General features: G+C 37.5%; 1 protein-coding gene, 1 non-coding gene and 1 pseudogene across 3 annotated transcripts; 1 reads left to right on the forward strand and 2 right to left on the reverse strand.

The window, feature by feature from the left end:
- Positions 1–958: 958 nt before the first annotated feature.
- Positions 959–1,030, reverse strand: TRNAD-GUC (transfer RNA aspartic acid (anticodon GUC)). Its single transcript has one exon. It is a non-coding gene; the product is annotated as a tRNA-Asp (tRNA).
- Positions 1,031–1,400: 370 nt separating this feature from the next.
- LOC104593673 (putative L-gulonolactone oxidase 6) lies at positions 1,401–8,708 on the reverse strand. Of its 2 annotated transcripts, XM_088899967.1 has the most exons (4): positions 7,739–7,878; positions 7,190–7,239; positions 2,397–2,652; positions 1,401–2,273 (listed from the first exon to the last, which is right to left on the reverse strand). In XM_088899967.1, exons 3-4 carry the CDS (start codon positions 2,536–2,538, stop codon positions 1,459–1,461), a joined length of 957 nt encoding a protein of 318 aa, XP_088756093.1. In that variant the 5' UTR covers positions 2,539–2,652; positions 7,190–7,239; positions 7,739–7,878; the 3' UTR covers positions 1,401–1,458. The 2 variants fall into 2 exon arrangements, with proteins under 2 accessions (XP_088756093.1, XP_010251945.2); XM_010253643.3 differs by lacking the exon at positions 7,190–7,239 and having other exon boundaries at positions 7,739–8,708.
- Positions 8,709–12,093: 3,385 nt separating this feature from the next.
- On the forward strand, positions 12,094–27,202 carry LOC104595128 (GDP-fucose transporter 1 pseudogene; annotated as a pseudogene).
- Positions 27,203–27,701: the final 499 nt, after the last annotated feature.

Consider the following 27,701-nt stretch of genomic DNA (forward strand, 5'->3'; position numbering starts at 1 on the left):
TTACTGGATGATGGCTTGGATGTCAGGCTAGATGGGTCGCCTGGTTGAGCTATAAGGAAAGAGCGAAAAGATCATAGTACCTGTGTTACTTTACCCATTGTGGGCACTCCGATGCTTAAGTTAGCGAACTAGAGTTTTCTAAAAAATAGAAAGCAAAAGAGAACTAGAGATCTTGAGTGCTAAATTGCATGTACCTTATGAGGTTGGAGGTGAGGCCCTTATATAGGTGAGTTGCCATAAGCCTCATGAAATGCGTCTGGGATTTCTGACCTATCTGGTTTTCAGGTGTTTTCATGCTAGATGTGGACTCCATGTAACCAAGTAATGTTTATCCAATCCCACCTGAAGTGGGTGGGGTGATAAATTGATAACCAGTTCTTCCAACGTGGTATCGTGATACCGGGTTATTCGGAGGCGATAGTCCGCTTAAGGGGAGGTCACTCGGCACATCAAGCAAGTCGCTACCAAAGTCAGGTTGGATCGATGAAAGCAGGTCGTCTCTTATGCCGACCTGAGGTCTTGCCTAGTTATTCGTAGTTCAGCCTACTAGGGTGATACCAAGGTCGTTGATGCAGTTGTGAAGTGTCTGAGGTGCTCCTGGGATCTGCTTACATGAAGTCGAGGTGTCACTCTAATATTATCCAATGCCACGAGTCGCAATATCATTGGAGGAGCAAATTACACCTCATCAGAAATCAATATAAAATAATGTTTTTGAAAAAAATCTTTGGTTGGATGATAAAAAAAAGATAAATAGAATGAAAACACATAGAAGGGTCAATATTTTGAATAGAGGATAATTTTGTCTAAGATCTGTAACTGTTTTCCCGGACTGTTTTGTAAACATGATTTAAGTTGGAAATAGGAGAAACTTGATCAATTATTTTGTAAAATAAAAGTTTGAAATTCGTGAGTAGTGATATTTCAATTTCATAACATTTTTGGCAAAACATGATATCGCCGTTGCCGGGGATCGAACCCGGGTCACCCGCGTGACAGGCGGGAATACTCACCACTATACTACAACGACTTTCTTGTCCAATTGTCGTAATTAAAAGTAGAAGTATTGTACGTCTTCAGGACTATTTCTCGGAGCCAAAGTGCATATTCCAGTAACGGATTTTATGCTGATATTCCTTCCGCCCTGAATCAAATTTTATCCCATGTATTGATCCCACCAAATGCATAATTCCATTTAAACAGATTGGATATGGATCACTCTGGAAGATCTTCAAGAGAGAGATGGAAATATGTATTTTCACTGGTTTTGATATTATTTGGGTCTCTTTAGCGAAGACAACATGACAAACATCTTCTAGACGTTTTTGTTTTTTCAATTCATCAACCATTAGATTGGTTCCAGTTCCACTCAAAGAATCAGGGGAACTGCTTGCAAACTGTTAATAATGATACCTGATTCATAAATTTATTGTCCAAATAGAGGAATTGCTAGTTCATTTAAGAGATCAAGCGTGTACAAACCCGGGCATCCTTATACACTCTACCTGCTCGACAGAAGTAACCCTTATCTGGGGCACAGTGGATGTCCTGTGAGCATATACATAAACCTTCCAGAGCACAACCCTCCTTGTTTATAGCTACCCCTTTCTGTAATCCAAGAACTTGGTCCGTCCATTCACTAGAGAATAGCCCCAAGGGATCATACCTCTCTCTCACTTGTAAGAATGCTCTGGCGTTCCGATATTTGTTTATTACATCATCAAATGCAAGGTTCCGATTCTTTCCCCAGTGTGGTAGCCCTCCATACTTGAACAGTGCAAGCTGCTCGACCTCTTCAAGTATGTCCTCGAAGAGCCTAGGGGTCATTGGGTTTCTGCTTCTGTAGTAAGTCATGTCAAAGTCAATTGCATCCTCCTGTTTACCCAGATAGGCGTTGGAGGCCTTCACATATCGCATTAAAATCCCATTATTGAGCTCCAAACCACACATGGCCTTGGGCTCCATGGCTACTAGCTTCTGCACGTCTTCAATGAAGTTCCTAACTTTGTTTAATCCAATGCTAATCGCTGTTTGATGAAAGAACTGACTCTTAACCCTGGGGTCCCATGGACAAGCAGTGACGAGGGAATCTTCTGGGCTATCAAGGCAGGTTCCAGATGCTTGCAGGAGGTTGTGATATCCAATTACTGGATACCCAGTAAAAGAGATACCGTCATTTGTCAGCCCGTATCCATTAGCCATCAATGTGGACGTTGTTATCTGCGAAGTGAGACACTTTGCATCCGCATCGCTTGTTGATTCTTGAGTCTCCTCTGTTTATACAAACAACGTACAGGGGAGATTAATTTCAACTCAGAGAACAATCGACAGTTAATGCACTGGAAGGGAGTAAGGGAATATATATATATATCATCCAGAAAATGATTGTAGAATACCTGTAGATCTTATCATTGCCAAAGTGAGTGAAGGCGTGGAACGGAATCCAATAAAGTTGTTGAATCCATTACCGGAGACATTGGAGGAGACCCGGTCATCAATTCGGTAGACTACCTTCTGTTGACTGGGATACCATGCCATGTCTGCATACTCGTGTTGTTTGCCGAAGTTAAGAGCCTGTTCTCCCAAGTCTGAGTCGCTTTTTACCAAGTTGGTGATAGACCGTTTGAAAAGAGGCTGCAACTCGAATGTAACCTAGGCCGATTGATCAGAGGATTTCCACATCTATTAGTTCCAGGACCCAAGTATTACTTCAAGTTTGGATGTGATTTTTGCCATTGGAGTGCAGGTCAATAGTGGAGACATCTTAGACCTTGAATTTGAGATTAGCAAACCATTCTTAGGTTAAGACCAAGTCTTGTCAGGTTTCTTTCTGGGAGTCACCTGAAGTGGGAGCTTTGAAATCAATATTGATGATGGTTCTGTTAATGCCAATAAATTCTTTAAAGCATTCTATTGGGGAGCCAATAGGTCTGGTCCTTGTCAATTTGATTCGCCTCTCGTTGCTGAGGCCAAAGCTATGCTGGAAGCTCTAAAATTTTTGTTGTTGACTCTATGAATAAGGCTATTTTTGAAACTGATAATATGCGGCTTGTAATCAGCCTTACTGGTGTGGATGATTCGGGTCATCAGGATATAATATATTCTTCCTGTGCATAGATATCCAGTCTTTTAGTGCAGCAGTGCAGGTGCAGGTAGGTCTGTCAAGTTCCAACATTGGATTCCTACTCCAGAGACTCCAGTGGAACTGCTCATGCAATGGCCAACATAGGGATGGATCATGGATGCATGCGGAGTTTCAGTTCACTGAAGTTCTCCCAAGATGGCTGTCAGCTGTTCTGGTTAAAGACATTTCAAGTATTAATGTGAGTTCTCCAAGTCCTATTAGGTTCTAGATCTAATTGCTGTGGTGTGTTGTTTTACTCTGTTTTTTTTTTCTCTTCTGTTCTGTTCTGTTCTGTTCCATCTTGTATTTGTCTCTACTCTGGTAATTAGGTTTGTTTGTATTCAAATTTGAATTGGATCATAGCCATTGGATTTATATCGAATTCAAATTGAATTGGTATTGCAATCGGATATTAAACGGTGTTAATAAATTAAACGAAAATGATCAAAAATATCATATACTATTAATAAAATGGACTAGACTGATTGTATTTCATGAACCAAATGGATCAAAATATAACATATATGGAACTTGAACATGACAATTTGGTGAAAGCACAACATTCAAACCAACTTTATAAATAGATACACTATAAATTTCAAGTATATATGAGCAATGTATATTTAAATTGATGAACCAATGAATTTTATGGGATGGAATAGGGGTGGATCCATATTAGATCCAATTATAAAAAGGACCAAATTTGGATGAACCTTAATGGGATTGAATTCATTTAATTTGGACAATCTGTTACAGTTTGCAGCCCTACTAATACTGAAGAGCTTATTTACTAAAAAAGGTTGGGAAAATATACAAAGTTTTCTACAAGGGTCGTATAAACGGAGAAAGTAAACCAATTAGGTTCACTAGAGGGTACTTAACTAAATTGGCATACAGTTTAAATTAGATAAAGAGTTTGTTTACATGGCACAAATACATAGAATTGCATAGGGAGCTTCTGAGAATAGTCCAATTAGGTAGGGGTGGATTGAAGCTGAGCCAAATTGAATATTAGGCTATTTGAGCTCGGCTCAATAGAAAAACATGAGGCTCATGTTCGGGCTTGAGCTTGATTCGAGATAGAAATATGAGCTAGAATTCAACTCAACTCAAAATCTCATATGTTCGACCTCAACTATGCTTAAGCTCGATAGTGAGCCAAGCCACCCAATTTGCACCCCTTGTGAGCTTCGAAAAGCTCATGGTCGGCTCAAACAAAGGCAGTTACCACCCATTTATCAAAGGAAATGGGCCCTCACTTCAAATTCAAAATTTTGATTTTACATTCTTGATAGTGACTCCATTTCTCCACATCTAAGGCACTCAACCGATAGATTTTGGATTACAAGGATTGGGAGAGGGAAAGTGTTAGGCATCCATCTCTCCAAGTTATTGTAGTAGCCTAAACGAGAGTGGTTTAGGTTCAATTTCTAACGAAAAACTAGTAAAATGATTGCTAAGAATTTATGAAATCTGGAGAAAAACCCTCCCAACTGATTTTAGGTTATGCCATTAGGTCTTAGGTACTAATTTTCCTAAGACCCTCGCCTCTCTATCTCATTTTCTTAGACTAGAGGAAACTAGGAATGTGAGTTCTCCATGGTTTCAGGACTTCTAGTAATTCAGAACCACACGAAAAATAGGAATATGAATTTAAGTTAAATGGGAGGGTGAGAGGCTTACCTCCCGTGTGTGTAACCTTAACAAAGGTTCTCCAATAGCGGGAATGAGTTGGGAGGATGCTTGCATGAGCTATTGAGTTGTGGAGTGCTTCTGGTTGCTAATCTCCAGTTTGAAAACAGGGGAGGCAAATTTGAAGTCTGGGGTTCAAGTGCTTGGAGATTTTTTGTAGAATGTGGTTTCTATAGAGGATAGAGATGCTTCCTAAGTCTCTCTTTGATGGTTCTTTAAAAGATCGCCCTTAGAGCTTGAATTGGGTCTTTATTTATAGAGAAAAGAAGGGAACATGTGTGAAATTCGCCCAATCAAAGAACCTAGGCTTCAAGACAACTTCTTCATGAAAAAGGGCAAAGATTTGAAAAAAAAAAGGGTGCTCAGTCAATCTTCCTTCTTGGTGAAAGGTTTCTCTTCTATTTGGGGTTAATTTTCATGGGTTTTGTGCATCCAATGAGAGTTTGGTGATGAAATTCAACACGTAATTATGGGGTTTCACTTAAAGGGGGATTTTTTTGGTTTTGACAGGTCTCAAATTAGTCTGGTTATATTTTCAAGTTTGGGGGTCTAAAAGGAGGGTATGACGTAAAGTGAAGGGACAAAGCAAAAATTGGGTGTTAACATCCCTACACTTGCGATAACCATAAATCTCTCATTGTTGAGGAGTCGGTTACACCAAGGACTAACGATGTGTACCCTTGTTCGACGTGATTCCTCTCTTTTGTTTTGAAATTAGCTCTTATGACTTGAATCCCACATACCTAGTTGTTTCCTTAATTTCTTTACTGAGGTGGCATATATAAGGTCATTATAATTGTACACGGTTGAAAGCCGAGTTGGCCTGGTTGAGTGGACTTGTTAAAGTGGCTCACCCGGGGCCTTTGCAAGTCAAGTTGATGGCTGATATGGCTCAACTCTTTGGTATTGCTATGTTGGTCTATTCAGCTAACCTATATGAGGTCTTTTCTATTTGAGTTGTTCAATTCCTTGGCTAAACCTTCTAAACCTTATAGGTGAGTTTAGCTTATATTGGTAACCAACTTTTGGCCTATCAGTGCAACCCATTCGTGGACAAAGTCCAAGTTGGCGACTTAACTGCTAGGCTACATTACCTACTGGGCCTTAACTCAATTAAGTCTTTAGGTGAGACACGCTTGGTGGTGGCTTGGTTGTCGTGATAACTTAGGTGATACAACCAGGGCTGACCACCCCATTGCTCCATCGAGTGGCCTTCGTGGTTTATACTTGTAGCTAGGTGGCTTCGGCTTTGGTATTCAACCGCCATTCCCTGTTAAGTCTAGCTTATTTAGGTCTATGTCCTTGGAGGTTCAGGGCCTAGTCATCATGCTTGTAAAGGAAGATATTTGTAATGAAAATCGAATTTTATTAAAACTTAAATTGGAACATACAGGCAATATTAGTGAGTTCATCACTATGAAAGCCAAGGCTTCTTCATATTTCGGAGATGATATGTCTTACATTTCTCGTTGGCTTGTTATCGGGATCTTGTACTTGTCCCTTTGTCTTATCTTTCTTTTATCATTTATGAGAGGTGTGATGATTGAGCTATTCTTGTTGGACGAGGTGCTCAATTTCGTTCTTTAGTTTGACAGTTCTTGGTGTCGTGTCTATGGTCTCAATCAAATTTGTAATATCTGTCCTAATCTCCTTGGTTAGATTTGAGATTGTGAAGCCACGTAAGGAAGAGTTTATCTCAAGCTTCGAACACGATTTGCATCTGAGAGACATTTAGAGGGGTGTAACATCCATAATTTAGAGCCTTTAGGGTCTAGATGAGGTTGTTAATTTGGATCTTTCGTACCCGTGGAGCTTGTTACTTGTCATGTTGAGATTCTAGATGATAGGTTTGATTACTCAAGGCCCAAGGTCTATGGTTATTCTAGGGTGGTTCTGGTCATATATCGTTGTAGTTGCACTGAGTGGTTGGGTGGTTAAGGTACCCCTACTTGTTTTGATAGCTTGAGTGATTATTCAGTTCGGCTGACAATGCAATAGCACTAGCCAATCGAATGCTTGGAATCTTATCTTGCTATTAAGGTGTTCCTTGGTTAGTTAGGAGAGGGGTTGGTTCGAGTCTCCATTGGTGTTGGTGTGTGTCTTCGGAAATACGATGATATAGCTTCTTTGTTCAGTTCCCACAAACGACGCCAATTTGTTGTAATCAAAATCTAACCAACAAATAAAGAGCAAGAGGATGAACCAAGTTTAATGGTCGACCCGAGCTATTTTCGTAGACTGACAAAATGGGAAGGTCTTGAGGTATGTCCCCGATTAAGTTAGTGAGCAAGGGGTTGTCGGGGTAAGTCAAGGAGGTTGGTTGGTGAGGAAAGCAAGTAAGTATGGGGCTTGAGAGCGTTATATATTGTGTACCTTTTATCTGAGGAGGCCATATAGGAGAGATGTCGTGCTGCCGAGGAGTCCTAGTCATACAAGAAGATGAGCATTGGGTCAGATAAGTAGTTAGGGCAATTCGAGTGATCAACAGTTCTTTGGTTCATTTCAGGACATGTGGCAACACGGGCTTGGGTTCCAACATCCAAATCCAATATAATTAATTTATACACAATATCAAATTAGATATTAAAATTTTTAGAGTCAAATGGAGCATTGGACATTCAGATTCCATTAATGGCCGTATGAGACTCATACTGGTTTCACACTAGCATTTTCCAAATCTAAAGGACGTACTTGCATCCATCATCCTAGTTCTTATTCCAGTGTAACCCTAACCCCAAATTAATTAACGAGTCCGGATCGGATCCTCACACCAATCTCACGGTACGTCACAGCCGAGAACATGTGTGTTATTATTTTTCCGTTGGGACAGTGCTGTGAGGTCGGTACGAGGAACGCAAAGTGAGAGCAACTCCCGATTCCAAATTAACAGAGAGAAACAGAAATGGAAGAGAGTTGGTTTACCTGTGAAACGACCCCAAGGACCCCAAGCGACAGCTTAGCCGCGTTAATGTCATCGTGACTGTTATCCAGGACTCGGACCACAGCATAACCCTGGTTGGGTCCGGCAGGAGTGACGATTCGAAGGCCGATCACGTAGTCATGGACAGAACTCCCCTTTCCCCATAAAGAGCTACCGTGGGCACCGGTGCCAAGGAGACCACCAACCGTCAAGCCCCACCAGTAAGGCGTATAAGGCAGCGCCAGCCCAGCCTTATTTGCTGCCTCGTCAATCAACTCCCTCAGCGTCACACCACTTTCCACGGTCATCCTCATCGCCGTTGCGTCCACCTTCAAAATTTGACGGAGATACTTGGTGCTTATGAGCAAGCCGTCCTGACCGTCCGGACAAACCAGTTTGGGTATACTGTGGGAGTAACGAGTCACCACCTTCATCTTTCTCTTTCTCATCGTAGCATTGGCGACTACTGATATGAGCTCTTCCTCCGAGATTGGGTAAACCACCTCGGCCGCTCGACACACGCTTCGATCGGGGAAAGCGCCATATGAATTGGTGATCGTGCAATTGCTCGTACTTGGTGGTGAACATTTTATTGGATCCTCCGGAGGGCTGCATCTCATTCTCACCATGTGGGATATTAAAAGGAGATTCAGTGACCAGAAAACATGCCTAAGAAAAGCTCCTTCTGTTACAGCCATGATCGTTAACTGTTGGAAGAAAGTAATGTCGGTGGTATTTAACATTTGGGCCTGTCGGTATTTCTCCGTTGATTTTTAGACATTACTAACAGTACTGTACATATGGCAAATATAGCACGCGGTGATGCCAAATTTCATTCATTATTTTGGTCAGAGATACATACAATCTGAACCAGGGTAACAGAACAAGTACGATCGTTAGAGTACAGGTGTAATGTTGGCAGTGCCAGACCATTAAGACATCGATTTTATTAGGAAAAAATTATGTATTAGTAAGGACAGGCCTACTGCATTTCAGATTCTCTCAAAAATTTACGCTCTACTTGCTTTAGGGGTTAGGGGTTGTGTAAAGTTAGCTTTCCAAGTTTAAAATGTCTCTTCTTCAAATTCTATCTAATAAGTCCCAATCTGTTAACACATAATGACGGATAAATGAAATAACAGAAATATCCATCAGGTGTCATATATTTTTTTTTTTTATTTGTCACTTCTATATAAATCAATTCAAGAATCAGTTTGAAATGGCAGCACTTTAGATGTGGCCGTGGTGGAGAACTATCGCGTTTGTTAATGTTGAGTTCTTGCAATTTTTTTTTCACACGTTCGGGGAAAGAGAGTTTCCACAGTTGATCAGTGTAACCATTCTTTCCTTTCTTTATTTGAAAATTCAAGGTATTACAGAGACATATTTTAAAGTTTGGGGACTGGATACAACCCCCAAAGTGCAAGGTACTGATTAAGAATTTTCTCTTTTATGTTACCCACACTGTAATGGGTCGCGATGGCACGACACAGCAGAACAGGGAGGAGTCGGACTCGTGGGACAGCATGAAATTTGTTTATCAAAGAAAAATTTTAAAAAATATATCTATATACATAAATGTACTAGCCCGATTTGATATGATATACAAGTGTTGTTAAAAAAAATTGTGGCAGGAGTCTTATGATAATATCAATTGAACCAAGTGGTACCAAGTCCAATGCAATTTATTTTTTTGGGTTAAAAGTTGTTAGATAAATTTGTGTTCATTTTTATTATTTGTCTTAATTTTTGTCATTTTTATCATATTTTATTAATTCTATTTTTGTTAACACATCTCAAAATAATAACAATCATATATTAATTCTACTTTCATTTTTAATAAAATTTATTCTGAATAAATAATTAAAGGGAATTTAAGTTTTCTCAAGTTATAATTAAATATAAATAAAGTGAGTTTTGCTAATGTAATCTTTGTTAAAATTTTCATTAACTTCACAGGTCACACATTGCTCGGGAAATAAATTTAAAATGAACCATTTAACTCAACCAGAGAATGGTCAACGAAAATGGATCTAAGGAAAATGTAGAATGAGCCCATTGACATTCTCAATTACGCCAAACCTGTCCAAGTCTAACCAAATATTATTTTTGGGTTATGTGTAGCTGATTGGATCAAACTCAACTTTAAGGGCGTATATCAGGTATCAAATTTGAGGAATTTACATTGTCAACTTTGGGCTTTGGGGCTCAACCCATTGAAGTTTTGAAAAATTCTCAACTTGAGCCCATCGATCTTGCACCCATAGTGATTAGGGTGGCCAATTTCCTTTTTGCCTTTTACAAACATAAATTTATTCTACATTCATTTTTTCCAATTAATTAATAATTTTTATTTTATCAATTAATTAACCTTAAAATCAGTTTTATTGATCTTATTCATTAATTTCAATTCTATTTATGCCGCTATTTTCAAATGGATCTTAAATTATACTTAAATAGAATTTAAAATGTATTGAGATTGTAAGCTAATAATTAGCCAAAACATCAGTTTTTTGATGCATTTAATAATTTAAATAAGCGTATTTCATTTTTTTAATTAATTGAATAGTAAATTAATTGAAATTTCAGAAAATAGAGTAATTATATATAATTTGTCAGTACTTAAATTTGGATTTTTTAGCAGGTTTTTTCATTATAAAGGCCACATCATTATCTACTCTATACAAGTACGCTTGCTTCAAAATTTTATTAAATCACATCTTACTTAAGTGTATATAGTGAATAGATTCAACATTATGCCATGAAATGTAGGATTGATATTAAACTATTAATTCGATTTGTTACTGTCAATTATTACTGCAATGCTATTAACTAGTGTTAATTAACTGTAATTAAGATAAATTATATTAACAGAAATTCACTATATTTCAGGTCTTCAATAAACATTTGCACATATTACTATTAACAGAAATTACTATGAATTAATTAATTAATTAGTAGACTTGAATTTGAGATTCTCACCTATAAAACCCGAATTTCATATCTAATTTTCTCGTGCATTGTACGGGCCCTGCTAATTATTAATTTATTCAGTTAATGCATACAGTGTACGTTAGTGTGAATCCACATAGGGTACAGACCTGGGACCACAAACGGTTCAAATAATGTCTAATACCCATACAGTGGATGGGTCTTAACTCTTTATATTGCAAATGGGTTGAGTTAATAGGACACATAAAAAAAGTGTATGGGTTGTACGAAACAGGTCATGAAAAACCTGTGGTAAGGTCTCCAGCTGGTTGTAATGGACTGGAGACCCGGGACAGAACCCCGCCTGCACCTGCCCTAAAATGCAAAACCCTACATGAAAATGCAAAATCCTCCCCAACCCTATCTTTCTTGCATTCAATGGTAGGGGTGGGTTGTATTTAGAGTTTATATCTAATTTTTTATTATTTTTTATCATATATAAATAATAAATAAGTAAAATAATACAAATAAACAACAAAAGTTTCAATTATTTGATTAAGACATATAGAAAAAAAAAACTATATTCAGAATATTATTAAATTCAACACTTGGCACAAAAAGTTTATATGCTTTCCAACGATACGTGAATAGGGGAGGCTCGAATTTAGCCTAATACCGTACCCTACGGGTTGTAGAATCCTAAAACTCGTCCCCACCCCAAAACTCATCCTTCAAACAAAAAAAAAAACCCACCCCATCGGAGAGGGTTGGGACAAATACCCATCGGATAGGATAGAAATTGCCATCCCTAGGGGGTCATGGGGTGGGGGATGAACTACCCCCATTGTGTAACCCTTAAAAAAAAGAGTTTTCCCCTTTTGACCGCCATTAAAATAGGAATCATATGAAAGATAGAAATCAACTGAATTCTCAGTAGACCATACAATGCATGTTTCTCTATTAAATAAAAAAAAGAAGAAAGCATTGACCAAAAATCTTAATGCAGAGAATGCAAAACAAAATCTTAATGGTGAATTTTTTATGTTCCTACTACGTCCATATGAGCAGAGCCAAGTATATTGGTGGGGTCTTTGTTCCCCTAAACTTATTAAAACCATTATTTATTATTTATATAAGTGGATGTAGGATTAGGGTCAGAAATGTAATTGTGTCCTTGGCCTCCCAAAACTGGAAAATCCAACTAGAATGTTGAGGATTACTATATAATATTCCTCCAATTCCTAAAATCAAAATATTTTGTTTATTTTTTCTTAAAAAAAAAATCTGTAATAGATTCAAACATTTGTGTCGGTTCCATTTCTCTCCAAACTCTACCTATCTATTCCCTATCTCATTTTCTTGTTTAACTTGACACCCCCTACCACTGCATAAGACGTTGTAAAGTATGGTGGTAACACGATAGAGAATGGTCTCCTTGAGAGACCAAGATGGAGTTGATCTCGAGTCAGAGTTACAGGTAGGTTTAATTCTTTGGGGAGAGTGGGTTGAGAGGTTTTCATCTAGGCTGTGTTTGGTTTGAAGGAAAAGGTAGGGAAACCTTTACAAACCTTGTATATGTTTCTCTACCTTTTCCTTCAAACCAAACATAGCCCTAGGGAATTCTGAAGATTCTCGTGTGTCCTGCAGTTTGTATCTTCTCCTTTTCATAGAAGAGATCCCAAGGCTATAAAGAGAAAAGTCCCAAAGAGAACTTTTCCCATTAGGGAAGGGAGTCTTGGATCTCACGTTAGCGATTAAGTAAATTCCACTAGAGTTTCACTATGTGTCCAACAAGATCATTTGAGAATAAAGTTTTTGTTTCCTCGCAGATTCTCACATAGCACGTGTTGGCTACACCCCTTCATGAGGCCATGTGCCAGGGATGAGATTTTGGTAGGTGGCCAACATGTTCGGGTATCTTAGTAGCCATCCTTGAGACGCCTCATCATAACTTGCTATGACTATAAGAAACGTAAGTCAACTATGAATAGGTGTTTAAGCATTCATCGTCAATTTTGAACAATACCTATCGCCCATCATAGGCGTGTGACATTGTTCTATGCTTATTGTAGGTTTTGAATAACACTTTATGCTCATCACAGGCCCTAAATGACATTTTATACTCATCACAGGTGTGTGAGCCCTGCATTGCCTCTGTAGAGTATTAATTGTCCTGCTATTGCAAGGATATATTAGTCATTCTAATACCTTAAGCACTATCTATCATCTTTCCCATCTTGCCTCGTCTAGGGTTTCTCCATGCGGTTCTTGATGAGAGGTGATTTGGCCCGACCTAATGAGTAAGGGACACGTGGATGCGGCCTGCCAGCCAAATGACAGATCAACGTGTGGTGCCACGACAGCAGTTTGCAGGACCTTGGGAGCTTGGTCACTTTGGAACCAGAGCACCTTGATATCAAATCACTTCGTAATTGGGGCGCCTCAGTACCCATGCGCACTGAGGTGCCACATAACCAAACCTAGAAGTTCGCCAATCATCTCCAAACTTCTCGGAATAGCATCACGTAACTGTAGGCCTTATCCTCATCCCGCTCGAATCGGAAGGAAACAGTGAGCCTTCTTAATTGGTACATTACCTACCTTCCAAAGCGGGAAAGGATCCCTACGTCACGAGCCAAATATTCCAGGAGCATTTCGCGAGACCCACAGTGTCCCAGCTATATAAGGGCATCAACTCCCAAGACTCAGGTACGCGCAATTATTTGCTCACTAGCATTATAGCACTCAAATTTTCAGCTCGCAACCATAATACAATACCGACTTAAGCATCGGAGCAACCTCACCGGGTTAGCCACCCTAGGTTCTCTGATCCTTTATCTTGCAGCTTGGTCTAGTTTGTCATGCGACTAAAGTCCAAATCATCTTCCAGCTATGAGCTTCCAGATCGCGCATAATCAGTTCTTATCCAGGTTTCTATTACAATTCTCATAGTATGGAATTACATGTACTTATACCTTGTGTGATGAATGTTAATACATAAGAGAAAAGGTAAAAAGAAGGAATGAATCCATCCAAGAGAAGGACAACCCCCATTACCTAAAGTAGTAGACAAAGTATGTGCTAGTAATAATAAAGAAAGATAATCGTGAAAATTAGGGAGTAAAGATACCATATCCTCGACTCAATCTTAGACTTGCTTTGATACAAATATACCAGAAAGATGGTCCTTCACACTCTTAATCACGGATTGATTATCACACAAAACATGGAACACCTTGGTTATGTATTTCTCAACATATATAGCACACCACCTTGAATATTTCCCAAGCTTCAGAAAAGTTCAACATTCACAACATATAGAATATCTACCCCAATTTCAATAAACTTAAAACCCTTATGAACCAACATCTTGGCATTTCACCGCATCATCAACAAAACTAATACTTCCACTTCAATTCGAAATAGTTGTAATTGCAGCCCCTGATGAGGCAACACCACACCTAGATGGTGGGCAATGTCCCCATGAGCACTAATAGATAGAATACAATGGTGAAAAGACATTCTCTATCGTTTCAAATATCTTGAAAGACCAAACGTTTTTACAAAAGGTCATCAACATTAGCTAGTCATGGGGGACTGATCATGAAGAGATGCTGTAAAACAGAATGCTTTGTCTCAAACGCTATGGGCATCTCAAAATCTAGAAAAAAAAATGAATGTACATTAGCACTAATTTCATTCATAGAAGGGAAAGTGATATATATATATATATATATATATATATATATATCTCACAAAAAGTAGAGGAAAAAAGTTAGTTGTCAATCGTCCAATGGAAAGGGAGAGGAATGGAGAGAGACAAGTGCTCACACGACTTAATGAGAGGATTAAAAAGGGGTAAAGAGAGGGAAGGAGGAAGCAGGAAAGGAGGTTTGGAAAGAGGAGTAGTGATGTTAACAGATCGGGTTCGACACGGGTTTGTCTCAACCACAACCCGACCCACCAGTACCCCAACTCAAACCCTAACCGACCTGACTTTAAAATGCATGATTCCCAAGCTTGACCTGACCCTATAGGGTCTAACCCAATACCAACCTGACCAGATTCGTAACATTTTAATTACATGTTTTAAACACGTTTTGAAGACATAAAATCTATTAAATTGTTTTATAGATTTTAAGGTGTCACTTTTCCCATTTAAAAAAAGAAGAAAACCAAAATCAATATGTAAGTAAATCTTAAAGGCTATAGAATTAGAAGTCAAAAACTTACAAGAATACTTTGTATATATGACCCTCATGATCCATCGAGATGGGTCAACCAAAACTCAAACTTGACTCGATTTAAAGAATCAAAACCCTAATCCAACCCTAAATCGAATATACTTGACCCTAACCTGATGTTATAGGTTGGGTTAAACCGGGTCTTACCATTTAATCCAACCCATTGACATCCCTAAAAAGAAGATAGATTAATAATATATTTATTTACTGGCCTGTTTTACTGCTTTACACCTGTACATTAGAAATGGCTAAATCAAATTTGGCTTCTGAATGAACAGCCGTTTTATCCAATTTAAAAGTCCATAACAATAAGTAGTGGGAGAAGCTCGTCATTAGCAATCTGCAATCAGCAATCAAGTTGATAATAAGATTCCGACTAGATTAGATCATATTTGAAAATGTGATTTGTTAATAATTAGATCAAACTTGAAATGATTCCTTAGGATCCAACCAATTAGGGGGTCTCTGTCAAGACAACTAAATGTTTACCCAACTTAAAACTAACATGTCAAAATTAAAAGGATTGGGTTGGTCTCATTTCTTTGTAAGAGTGTGGTGAGTGTGAGATAGGTAGCCTCCATTAATCACTAAATTCTCTTGTGGTTCGGTGATGAGATATATGAATTGTGTGACTCTACTTTGAAAATGGTATGATTCCTATTTTTCAAGACTAACAACAAAATATATATACACAACTTTTCCTAGTTTAATGTTGTTAAGAATTAAGGGAACCTTCATTTTCCCTTCTCTCATATTATCTAAACATAGCTAGAAGGGGTTCTCGTCATTATTAGGTCTTTGACATAGGTTTCCAACAAGAGTCCAAACATATTTCGGTGAAATTGCATATGATACAGTCAACTCAAAGCAGCCCTTGAATCTGGCCACAAATGGATTGAAAAATTACTTGTATAAAACTTGAACTTAAGACAATTTAGTGATAATATAACATTCAAACCAATTTGATTGATAGATATAATGTGAATTTTTTAAGTGTGTGTGTGTGTGTATATATATATATATATATATATCGAATTGAATTGGATTATATTGGATTGGATTGAGGAGGATCCATACTTAATCCAATTATGAACGGATTAAAATGCAGTCACCCACCCTTAATAGGATCAAATTTGAATTCAAACAATTAGGTACCATTTAGAGCCCTGGAATGCAAGTAGGGGTGATAATCATGGGCTGAGCTAGGCTTATCACCTATCATAGGAGCTATATCTTGATTCTGGCCATGCCGAGACCTAGGCCAAAAATATAAGCTCAGGCCTTGGTCTATAGGGTTTAGACTGTGTTGTAAGAGGTGTTTTTATTAATGATTCAAGTGTAGGGTTTCCTATTATTTTCTTTCTTTCAAGGACTACTTTGTAATTATTTATGTCATTAATATACTAGGGTGAAGTAGGGGGCCCCACTAACCTTTCTCTTCTATGTACAATTCTGTCTGTTATTTGTTTTTTTTTCTCTCTCTCTCTATCCTAGTTTTTTCTATGATTGATTACATGGTATAAGAGCAATAACTTGTCATAGAGTAACCTTTACCTTTTCTTTTTTCCTTTTTTGTTCTTTTTCTTTCACACATCAATTAAATCATCAAGAGGACATACTCAAACAAGCCAGTGATTTGATCGCCACATCCAATAATCTCCTCCATCCTTGGTCATAGGTCCAAGTTATTATTATTATTATTATTATTATTAAGTAGTTGTAAAAGTAGTAGTAGTAATAGTAGACCAAAAACTGAGAAGTCCGTGTTGCAATATTTTTTTGTTGCATTTGTTTTGGTTTGGATTACTTTTGAAGATTGTTTAAAGGTTGTTATACCTAACGAAGGTGCTAGTAGTTGTCTTGAAAGTGTTTTTCATTGGAATGATGTTTTTCCAAGTGACTAGATTTATGTTTCTTGTTTGCCAAGTGAAAACCAAAGGGTTGTTCAGATGTTAACCAGGCTGTATTTGCAATAATGGTTTATCAGTGGCGATGTACCTAGCACATGTGATTGCAACTCAGTTTATTCATCCTAACTCAGTTTTCTTCTTGTTACCTTAGACTACTATAATCGTATGATTGTATGTGCCCAAGAAAAGCTCTTTTATCTTTTTAGGAGTTTGGATTCTCTAATAGTTGTGTTTAAGCAATGTTTTCATAGAGTGTCATCACTTCAAACTCTTCTGGAGGGTTGTTAGTTCTACTAGTAGGATGAATAGTGTTAGTTTTCCTATATCCATTGTTCTTCTTTATGAACTGAATTATTTAGAGTGGTTTAAGTATGTTAAGATATTTGTTAATCTAGAGGGAAGTTAGGGTACCTCACTAGGAAAACTAAGAAGCCTACTAATGAAGGGGTTGAATATAAGAAGTGGAAATAAGGGAATTATCTTATCATGTTTTGGCTTATATTTTCTATTCAATGTAAATTTAGAAAGAAATTAATTATGTGGATTGAAACAACCAAGGAAATTTAGGACCAAGCAAAGTCCACATACTCTGAACAAAGGCACCTTGCTAGGATCTACTAACTCCAAGTAGAGTCAATTGCATTGAAACAAGGGGGGAAGTCTATTGCAACCCATTATTTAACCCTTACTTTCATGTGGAAGGAGCTAAATCACTACAAGTCTATAGAATGGAAGAATGAAGAAAATGTTTTTGCATATAGAAAATTTTTCTTTCAAGAAAAGGGTGCTTACATTCTTAGCAAGTCTAAGTTTTGTTTATGAGCTTATATGGGTTTAAATTTTGGGTTGTAAGGAGATCCTAGGCCTTGAACAAGTGTTTGCTTTGATGCAATATGAGGAAAGTAGGAGAGTGAATTTGAATCCTCTTGAGGGAGAGCAGGTGACATTGTTGTCTAAGAGAGACAACAAGACGGGTGAAATATAAAAGAAGGGAGGAGTGACAAAGACAGGTTCTGGTGTACTCATTGTAAGAGATTTTGGCACACAAAGGAAGTTTGTTGGGATTTAGTTGGAAAATTTGAGAAGTTATAGGGGAGGAAGAACAAGGGACTTAATACAACTAATATTGCTTCTTCCACTACTAGCAAGGATGACCAATAGTCCAATCAGGGTAATTCTACTCCAATTCTTTATTTGGCTTCTACACTTAAGGATGGAGTACTTTTAAGTACCTTGTGTGATCAGTTTGAATAGTTTGGGCATGCTCTTGGACAATTGGAGTAAACTTCCATTACTCCCTCCACCTCGTATATGTAGAAAATTCAGGTAACAAAGCCATTGTTTTCCATGTTTCCTCAATTCCCTTTTAGTCTTCCTAGATCATTAATTCAAGTGCCACAAACCATATGACTGGTAAGTCTTCCCTTTTCTCTTCTTATTGCATTTTAATTGGAAAGATAAAGTTAAACTTCTTGATGACTCTTATTCTTCTATTTTTAAGCAAGGAATTGTCTCTCTTCCAGTTAGTCTAAGCTTGTCTAATGTTTACAATCTTCTAAAGATGTCCACTAATATCTGATCTTTTAGTTGCATTACTAAGTTTTAAATTGTTTTGTAACCCTTTCTTCTTAACTCTTATATGTTCTAGGATTTGACTTTAGGGAGAATGCTAGAGATGGCATGACAGATGAACTCTAAATTTTGGATTCAATAGCTTCTAATTCCTATAAGATTACTAGTTTATTGAGTTGTTCTAATTTGCATAAGAGTTAGAGTAATAAATCCATATTTACCTTTGGCATTGTCTTTTGTGTCATTTGTCCTTTGTTTCTTTGAAGAATTTGTTTATAGGCTTACTCAAATTAATGTCTTTGTAGTCATTGGAATCTTCTACTTATTAGTTAAGCAAATATTATAGAATCCATATCTTTATATTAATAAAAAAGCTAATTAATTTTCCTTTTTATATTGTGCACTTTGATGTGTGGGGCCCTTGTTCTATTGTATATGAAGGTAGATATCAGTATTTAATATGTTTCATTAATGATTACTCATGCTACACATGGATATATCTATTGCATTCGTGTAATAAAGTTCCTAAAATTGTAAAGAATTTTTGTTGTATAGTGTATACTTAGTTCCATGTTGATATTAAAATTATTAACTCCGATAATGCCAGAAAGTACTTTATAAAAGATGTCAATGCCTATCTTCCAAATAATGGTATATTACATCAAGCCTTTTGCCATAAAACTCCATAACAAAGTGGTATTGTTGAAAAGAAATAACTGATATTTATTATATGTAGTTCATGGTTTGCTTCTCTAAATGAATGTTCTAAAACATTTTTTGGGGTCATGCTCTTCTCACAATAGCCTACCCAGTAAATTGCATACCCATGAAATTGTTGCATTATTGGGCCCCACATCAGTCACTTTTCCCTTTATCTCTTTTATTTTTCATTCCTCTTTATTTGTTTGGTTTTCAATGTTTTGCCGAAAATCTCTCCCTTGTTTAGTAAGTTGGACCCTCATCTCATTTTTTGTGTTTCTTGATTATCCATCTACTCATAAGGGATATAAGTGTTTGACCCTATTTTTTACCAAGTTTATATCTTCATGGGTGTTTCATTTTTTGAGTTATATCCTTCCTTTAATGCCTCACCTTAAGGGGAGAGTAGTTGTGAGGTGAGACATATTCATTCTTTCTTTCTATTCATACTCCTTCACAACTCCAATTTCATCAATCTCAACAATAGTCTTCACTACCTCCATCACCTTACTATAATTTTTCCCGTTATACTTAACAACATTGAAAGATTCATCATCAAATCATTCACTAAATATAGGTGTGGCAACATCTGAAGTGTAATTATTGTTGTTAGAATCTTATGAGGCAAATCCTCATGCCACTCATCCTTCAGGTACCTTTAAACTTTGTCCTTGTGATAATGATCTTCTAGTTTCTCTTAAGGGTGTATAAAGTTGTACAAATCACCCTATACCCACTTTACTTTCATCGCTCATTTGTCTCTTAATTATCATGCTTTCATTTACTATTTGTAGTGTGCTTATTCTTAAATGTGTTACAAAGGCTTTGGAATTACCTAAATATAAAAAATGTTGTGTGAGGAAATTCATGCCCTTCATAAAAACGTAGGACCTTGTTAATCTTCCAAAGGGAAAGAAGCTTATAGGTTATAAGTAGGTATTCACAATAAAGCATCATACTGATGGGTCTATTGAAATGTATAAAGTGAGGTTGGTAGCGAAGGGGTTCCCCTAAACATATGGTGTGGATTACAATGAAACTTTTGCTCTAATTGCCAAGATAAATGCTATCTAAATTCTCTTATACCTTACTATCAATTTTTTCTAAAATCATCACTTGAATGTGAATAACGTGTTTTTAAATAGTGACCATGATAAGGAAGTATATATGATCCTACCTCCAAAATTTCGTGTGTAGGGATGTGAGGATAAGTTATGTCATTTGAAAAATCTTTATATGGCTTGAAACAATCCCCCTGAGCTTAGTTTGAGAGGTCCAATAGTGTTGTACAACATATTGGTTTTGCATAGTACCAAATTAATCATACACCATTTGTAAAAAGAAGGGGTGAGTTGGTTGTTATTCTTATTGTGTATGTTGATGATATTGTGATTATAGAAAACTAGGAAGAAGAAATTCAAGAGTTGAACAAATTTTTGGCTTCACATTTTAAAGTTAAAGATATTAGACTTGAATATTCTTTAACATTAATTGCAGTTGTACAATCTGATAAGGGTATATTTATCTTCCAAATGAAGTATATCCTTGATCTATTTAGAAAACTAAGGTATAAGCCAGTTGATTCTCATACGAATCCTAGTTATAAACTTAGAAATTGTGAGGGAAAGATAGTTTTAGATGTTCATCAATGTCAAAGACTTATTAAGAGGTTGTTATATCTTTCCACGATTATGCCAGATATTACTTTTGTTGTGAGCATTTTGAGTAAGTATATGCACTCACCTATACTCACTCACTTTAGGGCTACTAAAAAGATTCTAACTTATTTGAAAAAACACCAGGGTAGGGACATCTTCTTTATTAAGTATGGTTACATGAAGGTAAAGGCTATACTGATGCTAACTAGGCTGGTTGTATTGATAATAAGAGATCCACTACTAGTTATTGCACATTTGTAAGAGGATATATAATCACTTGGAGGAGCAAGAAATAATCTATTGGTGGCAAAGCCAAGTGTGGCAGTTGAGTGTACAGCTACGTCTCAAGTAATTGTTGAATTCTTGTGGTTGAAAAACATCCCTATTGAGTTGGGCATTTGTCATTATACAGTGATAACAAGGCTGCAATTAGTATTATTCATAACCCAATTCTCCATAAACATACCAAACACATTAAGATGACAAGCATTTTGTTTGTAAAAGAGTAAAAAAGGGTGAAATTTGTATACTTTTTGTTGAAGTGGGAGTCATCACTAATCCATTCAATTTCTCTTCATTGTGTTCATTGACTTCTTTTATTTTCGTTGCTCTCTCTCTCTCTCTCTCTCTCTCTCTCTCTTATCCTAGATTATTCTATAATTGATTCATAGGGGATTAGGCCAGGTCTTGGCCTATATGGGTGTGTGTGTGTGTGTGTATGGGGGGGAGCATTAATTACTATGGCCCCGTTTGGCGCATCTTTTTGCGTGGTTAGCCAGCTATTTACAAGCTTAGTAGACCGCAATTTGGATCTTTTCCCATTTGGTTTACGATAGATCTAGTCGACATGCCGAAAAGATGCGAGAAGCCCAAAACGGGCGATTTTTAGGAAGCTCCAAAATGAGCTTTTGCATTTTTTCTATTCATCTTCATGTGGAAAGATGTGCGAAAAGACACGCCTTAGCCAAACGGGCTTCAGGCTGCTCAGATCTTAATGCAAAAGCTCAATACGTCTTTTACCTGTCAAAGGTACCAGGAGATCTTCCCAAAAAGACTTGCCAAATGGCTCCTATAATTTTGTTTGGTGGGAGGGGGTGAGATGAGAAAACAACAATCAAGGGAAAGTAGTTAAACCAGTTGCTCCCTTGAGGTTTCTAACCAATTAATATTCAAAACCTATCCTCACCTTTCAAAAAATGTTGAGCACACTCAACATTTTATAACCTCACAACTGAATTTGATTTCCTATATTAGGTTATTAATTTTGAGTGGCCATTTTCTTTAGTTGAATAGATGCTTGTTCTTATTGGCAAGCAATCATCTGGCTCCTATCCCTTAACTTCTCAATTACTAGTTTAATACTTTGATTAAACATTCACATGCTGGGCCAATAGGCAATTAAGCTTAGTTTGGGCCAGTTAATTTTGATCTAGTAGGTAGCTTTTCTTCCCTCTGATATTTCTGTTTTTATAGGGTAATCATCATCTTTGTTTGCAATAAACTTTTCGTGGGCATAAAATACACTTGTCTCTTGTTTTGAATTGTAAAATAAAGGGAGAATGACGGTTCAGCCCAAGATCAGAATTTGTAGGCTCAAAGTTTTGTTGGGGTAGGTGCCAGTTTGGAATTGATGCTAATTCATGTGTCGTCTTGGTGCATAGAGTGTGGGTTGTTGGCATTTTGAATGTTTATAGCTCTCCAATGGAAATCAGAAATCTGCATTGGGCCTGTTCGTACTTTTCTGTATAAAACGATGACAAAAATGGTTTGTTATTTCTTCATTGAATGTATTTTTCTGAAAAAGCATAGAACAACTCCGTCTCATTGAGGACATGTACAGTTATTCCATTAACTCCTGCATTCAACTATCAACTCTCATTCTCGCCATTAAATTTCACAAATTTAGTCTATACCCCATAATTGTAATAACTACAAAACGGAAGGCTTGTGATCTCCATGTTTACCCACATAATATTGTAGTCATACATTGGAAACATTTCATCCTCTTACATGGTATTATGCACGGGAGATGTTCCTAATGCACACAAATAATGTGTTGTGGCCTTGTGGGTAGATGTGACAGAGTTCTTGTGGGTAGGAACTCTGTCTCTGGGTTTGAATCGTAAAATAAATGATTGCAAAAATAGAAGGCTTCTTCATTTAATGTAATTCTGGAGAAGACATTAAACAACCCTGTTTCATTTAGGCTGTGTACAGTTTTTTTAATTAATGCATGTATTTTAGGATGTGTACTGTTTTTCCATCCTAATGGTGGATTAGTGATTCAACTATTTGGGTCAAATGGATATGAATAAAAAACCGTAAAGGCCCAAGCCCAGCCCAAGCCCCTTCACTTGAAATTTATAGGGGTCTCCTGTTATTCATATTTGTTATATATTTCATTCATATCTATCTTGTACAGAATATCTTGGGTCTAAGGCCCGAACCCAGATCAAGCCTTAGCAAGGTTTTTAAAACTGAACCAGACAACAAACTGGTCAGGGGTCTGGTTCCTGGGTCGAACGGTCCGATTGTTTAAACCAAATGGGCGACATTCTAACAAAAAATTAAAAATTTTAAAAAATAAAAACCGGCCAAACCTTTGAACAGTTCGATTGCCCAGGTCAGTGGTTTTCTGACCAAATCAACAGTTTTTGGGGAATAACGGTTTTGGGGTAAAACGAAACCGGTCACCTAGCCAGTTCCCGATTTTTCCGGTCCAATCATCTGGTCCGATCTGGTTTTGAAAACCATGAGCCTGAGGTCAAGCTTGAATGGTCCAATCCAAGTCCAGACCACACTAAAATTTGATGTATTCAGGTTGGCCTCAGGCCTAGGGTCTGGTTGGTGAATCAGCCCACAGTATATGTATGTATATATGTTTGGTTTACCAAAAGTAAGTATGCTTATTTGCTTGTATGTATGCAAATGTGTCTATATGTGCATTAGACCTGTTTGTGGTGGGCTGGACATGGGCTTGGAATTTGCCAAAATTCTAATAGACCTGGCCCAAAGCCTGAGCCTAAAACAATGTAAAGTCAAGCCTAAGCCCAGCCCATGAACAAGTCTAATGTGCATATACATATGTACATAGGCTGAACTGGGGTTGGGATAGGAGTGCAAGCCAGGTTAAACATAGCCTAACCCTAAGAATTGGGCCTAAGACTCAAACCTGAGGTCAAGCCCAAACTATCCAACCTGCACTTAAATTTGATGCACTCGGGTTGGACTCGTGCAGTCATGCCCAAGTTAGGTTCAGGTTAGTCAGCATCTCACACTAAAATTTGATATAAATGTATGCATGTATGCATTTGCGTATGGTATACCAAAAAGCAATATGCATATATGCATATATGCATGCAAACATGTGCCTATATATTGTATATATGTATGTATATAGTCGAGCTAGGCTTGGGCCTGGATGGGCTTGGGACGAATTCGGGCTACCTAATAAGAAAATAAAAAGGGTTGAACTTTTGGACCCAGACCAAGCCCAAGGACTAAAAATACAAGCCCAACGTTTGTAAAATTGCAAATTGGACTAGTTTGGGCTCAAGTTGAGCCGCCCAAGTTGCACCCTTACGTTGGGATAAGATTGGACCCAAAAAAAAAGATAAATAAATAAAAGAGAACCCAAATTTTTGGGCTTAGGACGAATTCAAGGATTGAAAATCCTAGCCCAACAGGTATAAAATTGTGACCTAAGTCTGTTTGGACCAAGATTGCCCCGGCCCAAGTTGCACCCCTACGCTTAATATTGTTGAACATTGTTTATATAATTATATGCGAACTACACAAATATTTATTAGTGATTACATCCTATAAGATATCAGGCTAATCTCATAGAAATGGGTAATACTAAGACAACGATAGTCTTGTTCTTTGGCAATTTCTTGAAAAGGCTGTTTGTGAATTGTGAGAACACCTTTTCTTGTAAACCCTCTAATCCTGTTCCGTTCGTCCAATCTCACCTATTGAAGACCTCAGTGAGGATATTGTTCATGATACCAAATCAGTGATTTTATCCATGATTCTTCCGCCAGAGGTGTGGTGAAACTTTCTTTCAATTCTCGATTGATTTTTTGTTGAAAGCTGTTGAATTGTAATTAAGTTTTGGATTATCTTTGTCATGCGTTGCTTCATTTCTATTGGTTTCAAATAATAAAATTTGGCCAGAGTTATGCATGGTTGAGGAAGTGCTCCATCGTCGAAGACTACTGACCTGAAAACCTTTAAAATTTGCGATATTGTCTAAACTCACCTCAACTTTTCAGAATTTTTCTTAAATTCATCATAACTTTTCAGAACTTCTAAAAAACCCCATCTTAGTGAGGTTTTGTTTCATAGACAGAAATTGTACATATCAGCATAAAGGTAATTTTCATAACCAAATTACCCCTAAATGACTGAATCAGCTATATCAATGGCCTCTTAGTATCTTCAAAGCCCCCAATCAGTTTTTCATGGGAGAGAGCCTTCTCCACTCTGCATTTATCTTCTCAATAGCAGTAATGAGACCATGATTTCTGACTTACTAATCTTCCCATCTTCCATTAGCCACCATACTCAAGAACGTCGTCAAAGATGGAGATGGAAATCCAAGAGACGCAAATCAGAGCGTGAATACTTGCCCAGTTTATTGCAAGGGTAAAAGGATAAAATGGTAATCAGTGATCTTATCCATGATTTGTGACGCAAGTCAGAGCGTGGGTGGGAAGTTGTTTCTTGCCTTTTGAGTGCATTGCAGTACTTGACCTCTGCTCTGGGTGTTTGGGTTGTTGGGAAATTAGGGTTTTTCTACCATGCATGACCCTTTCACATTGGAGACTATAAAGAAATTTCTGCTTGCTGTACCATTGTTTTCTCTCTAGTAATCTTCACGAATACAAATCTGCTTCATCACGCCAACGTCGATACTTTCATCGTTTTCAGATCTTGTACGCCCCTTTTGGTTGCCATAGTAGATATTACGTTTCAGAAACAGTTCTGCCCATCAAAGTTCACCTTCACGTTTCTGGTGATCATATTGGGTGGTGCAGTTGGATATGTGGCCACTGATTCAGCATTTACCCCCACTACTTAATCATGGGTATTCGCTTATTTGGTATCCATTATTACTATTGAGATGGTTTACATCAAACACATGGTTATGAATAGGGGTGGCAATTTTTCACCCAGCCCGCTGAATCCACCTAGTATCTAATACATCCAACACGCTTATTTACTTGGTGGGTTGGAAATGAGTTGATCACCAATTGGGTCAATTTAAAGTGGTTAGGTCAGGTTGGGTTGTGGATAATCATTTGGTTAACCACTAAAGATATAGGTATTAATTCCTTAGCCATTTTTTTAATTTTCATTTGTACGAAATAATTTATAATTAATGCATTAATTTTCTATTAATTATTTACAAAAATTAGTTTTATCTCGAATCAACACACTTCACCCAAATCGACATAAATCCAAATCAACTTGACCCGAGTCCGGATCAGCTTAACTTGGTCTAAATATGAACAAACCTGATCACCTCAGTTCAGTTCGTTTGGGTTGGTCAGCCCAGTACGAACCCAACCCGACCTAGGGTTGGTCGATCTGGGTGACCCAAATCTAAAATGGACCCCGGGCCAGCCCGACCCAAAATCCCTCACTTGCTTTGATTCAATTTGGATCGTCCAGTCCAACTAGTATCTATACAACCCGATCCGAATCTAGACCGGTCCAATTTACTTCCCTAGGCCCACTTCGAGCTAGTTGGTTTGGTCCCAAACCCATGCACAAACTTGATATGAGCTGGTCCAATTCAATCCTCCATTGATTGAACCGGTCCGGTCTAGTCGACCAGACAATTCCGAATCCAAATGGTTCAACCACTCTTAATGTGATTAAGTTAAGACAATCCAATTAGATAATTCAAGATGGTCTGACCAATTTAACCGAAGTGGTTTGGTCAAACCCGAAACCTGAACATAGTAATATGTCTTCATTATGTAAAAATAATACACATGTAATGTGATTTAAACCTTCACCACTTGTGCAAATAGCAACTACTATTACCACCAAGCTATAATCAACTTATTAAGAGGGAGTTAGTTTTTTTTATTTTAAGTACATAAATATAAGATTAATGGGTTTGGACGAGTTGGATTGGATCAAAGCGGACTTAGATTGGATCCAACGTAACCCATTTAATTTTATATAACTGAGTCATTAATGGATTGATGGGTTAATGAGTTGGATTGAAGCTCAACCCAAACTAAACCCAACCCAACCCACCCAATTGCCACCGGTAATTACGAATATTGGGTTGAACACTTGGGGTTATGTATTTTACAACAATCTCGCCTTTGATGATGGCACCCTTATTCTGGGTTGTGACTAGGGAGTATGTTGATGTATTCTCTCATGTGGGTTTTGAGTCAAATATAATAAAAGGTAAAATGGTAGTCTACTAATACCCATTAATCTATTTAATGGGTATAGTGAATTTAAGAAAAATGCCGAGTTTTAGACGATTTCCCTATGGTACAGTTAAGTGGAATTTGATTAATAGAATAAAGACTGATAGAAGAGGTAGAACAAATGATGGAAGGTTTAGAACCTTTGGCCGAAGACAAGAGAGAAAAAGTAGATGGACGGTGAGGTAGGTTTACGGAGGTCAAAAGGTTTTTATTGAGAACATCAATAATTGTCAGCACTGAAGGGGTATCGATGTGTAATCACCTTTTTTCTTTCTTCGTTCTCTGCGTCAGTTAGGGGCTTAGGACTTGCTTCAATGGAGAATCTAGAAGAATCAAGGCGATAGAGAGGGGAATTCCAATCACGGCGAGAAACGTACGGCAATGGAATATGGACACAGCTACATTGGGGTGCTGAATGGACTGTCGACGGTTTGCCGTTGGGGCACGGAAGTGTTGTTGGTGAACCGGTGTCCGGTGGTTCGTGCTCTTTATG

This window comes from Nelumbo nucifera, chromosome 3 (assembly GCF_055504915.1).
Source record: "Nelumbo nucifera cultivar China Antique chromosome 3, China Antique-T2T, whole genome shotgun sequence".
NCBI lineage: Eukaryota > Viridiplantae > Streptophyta > Magnoliopsida > Proteales > Nelumbonaceae > Nelumbo > Nelumbo nucifera.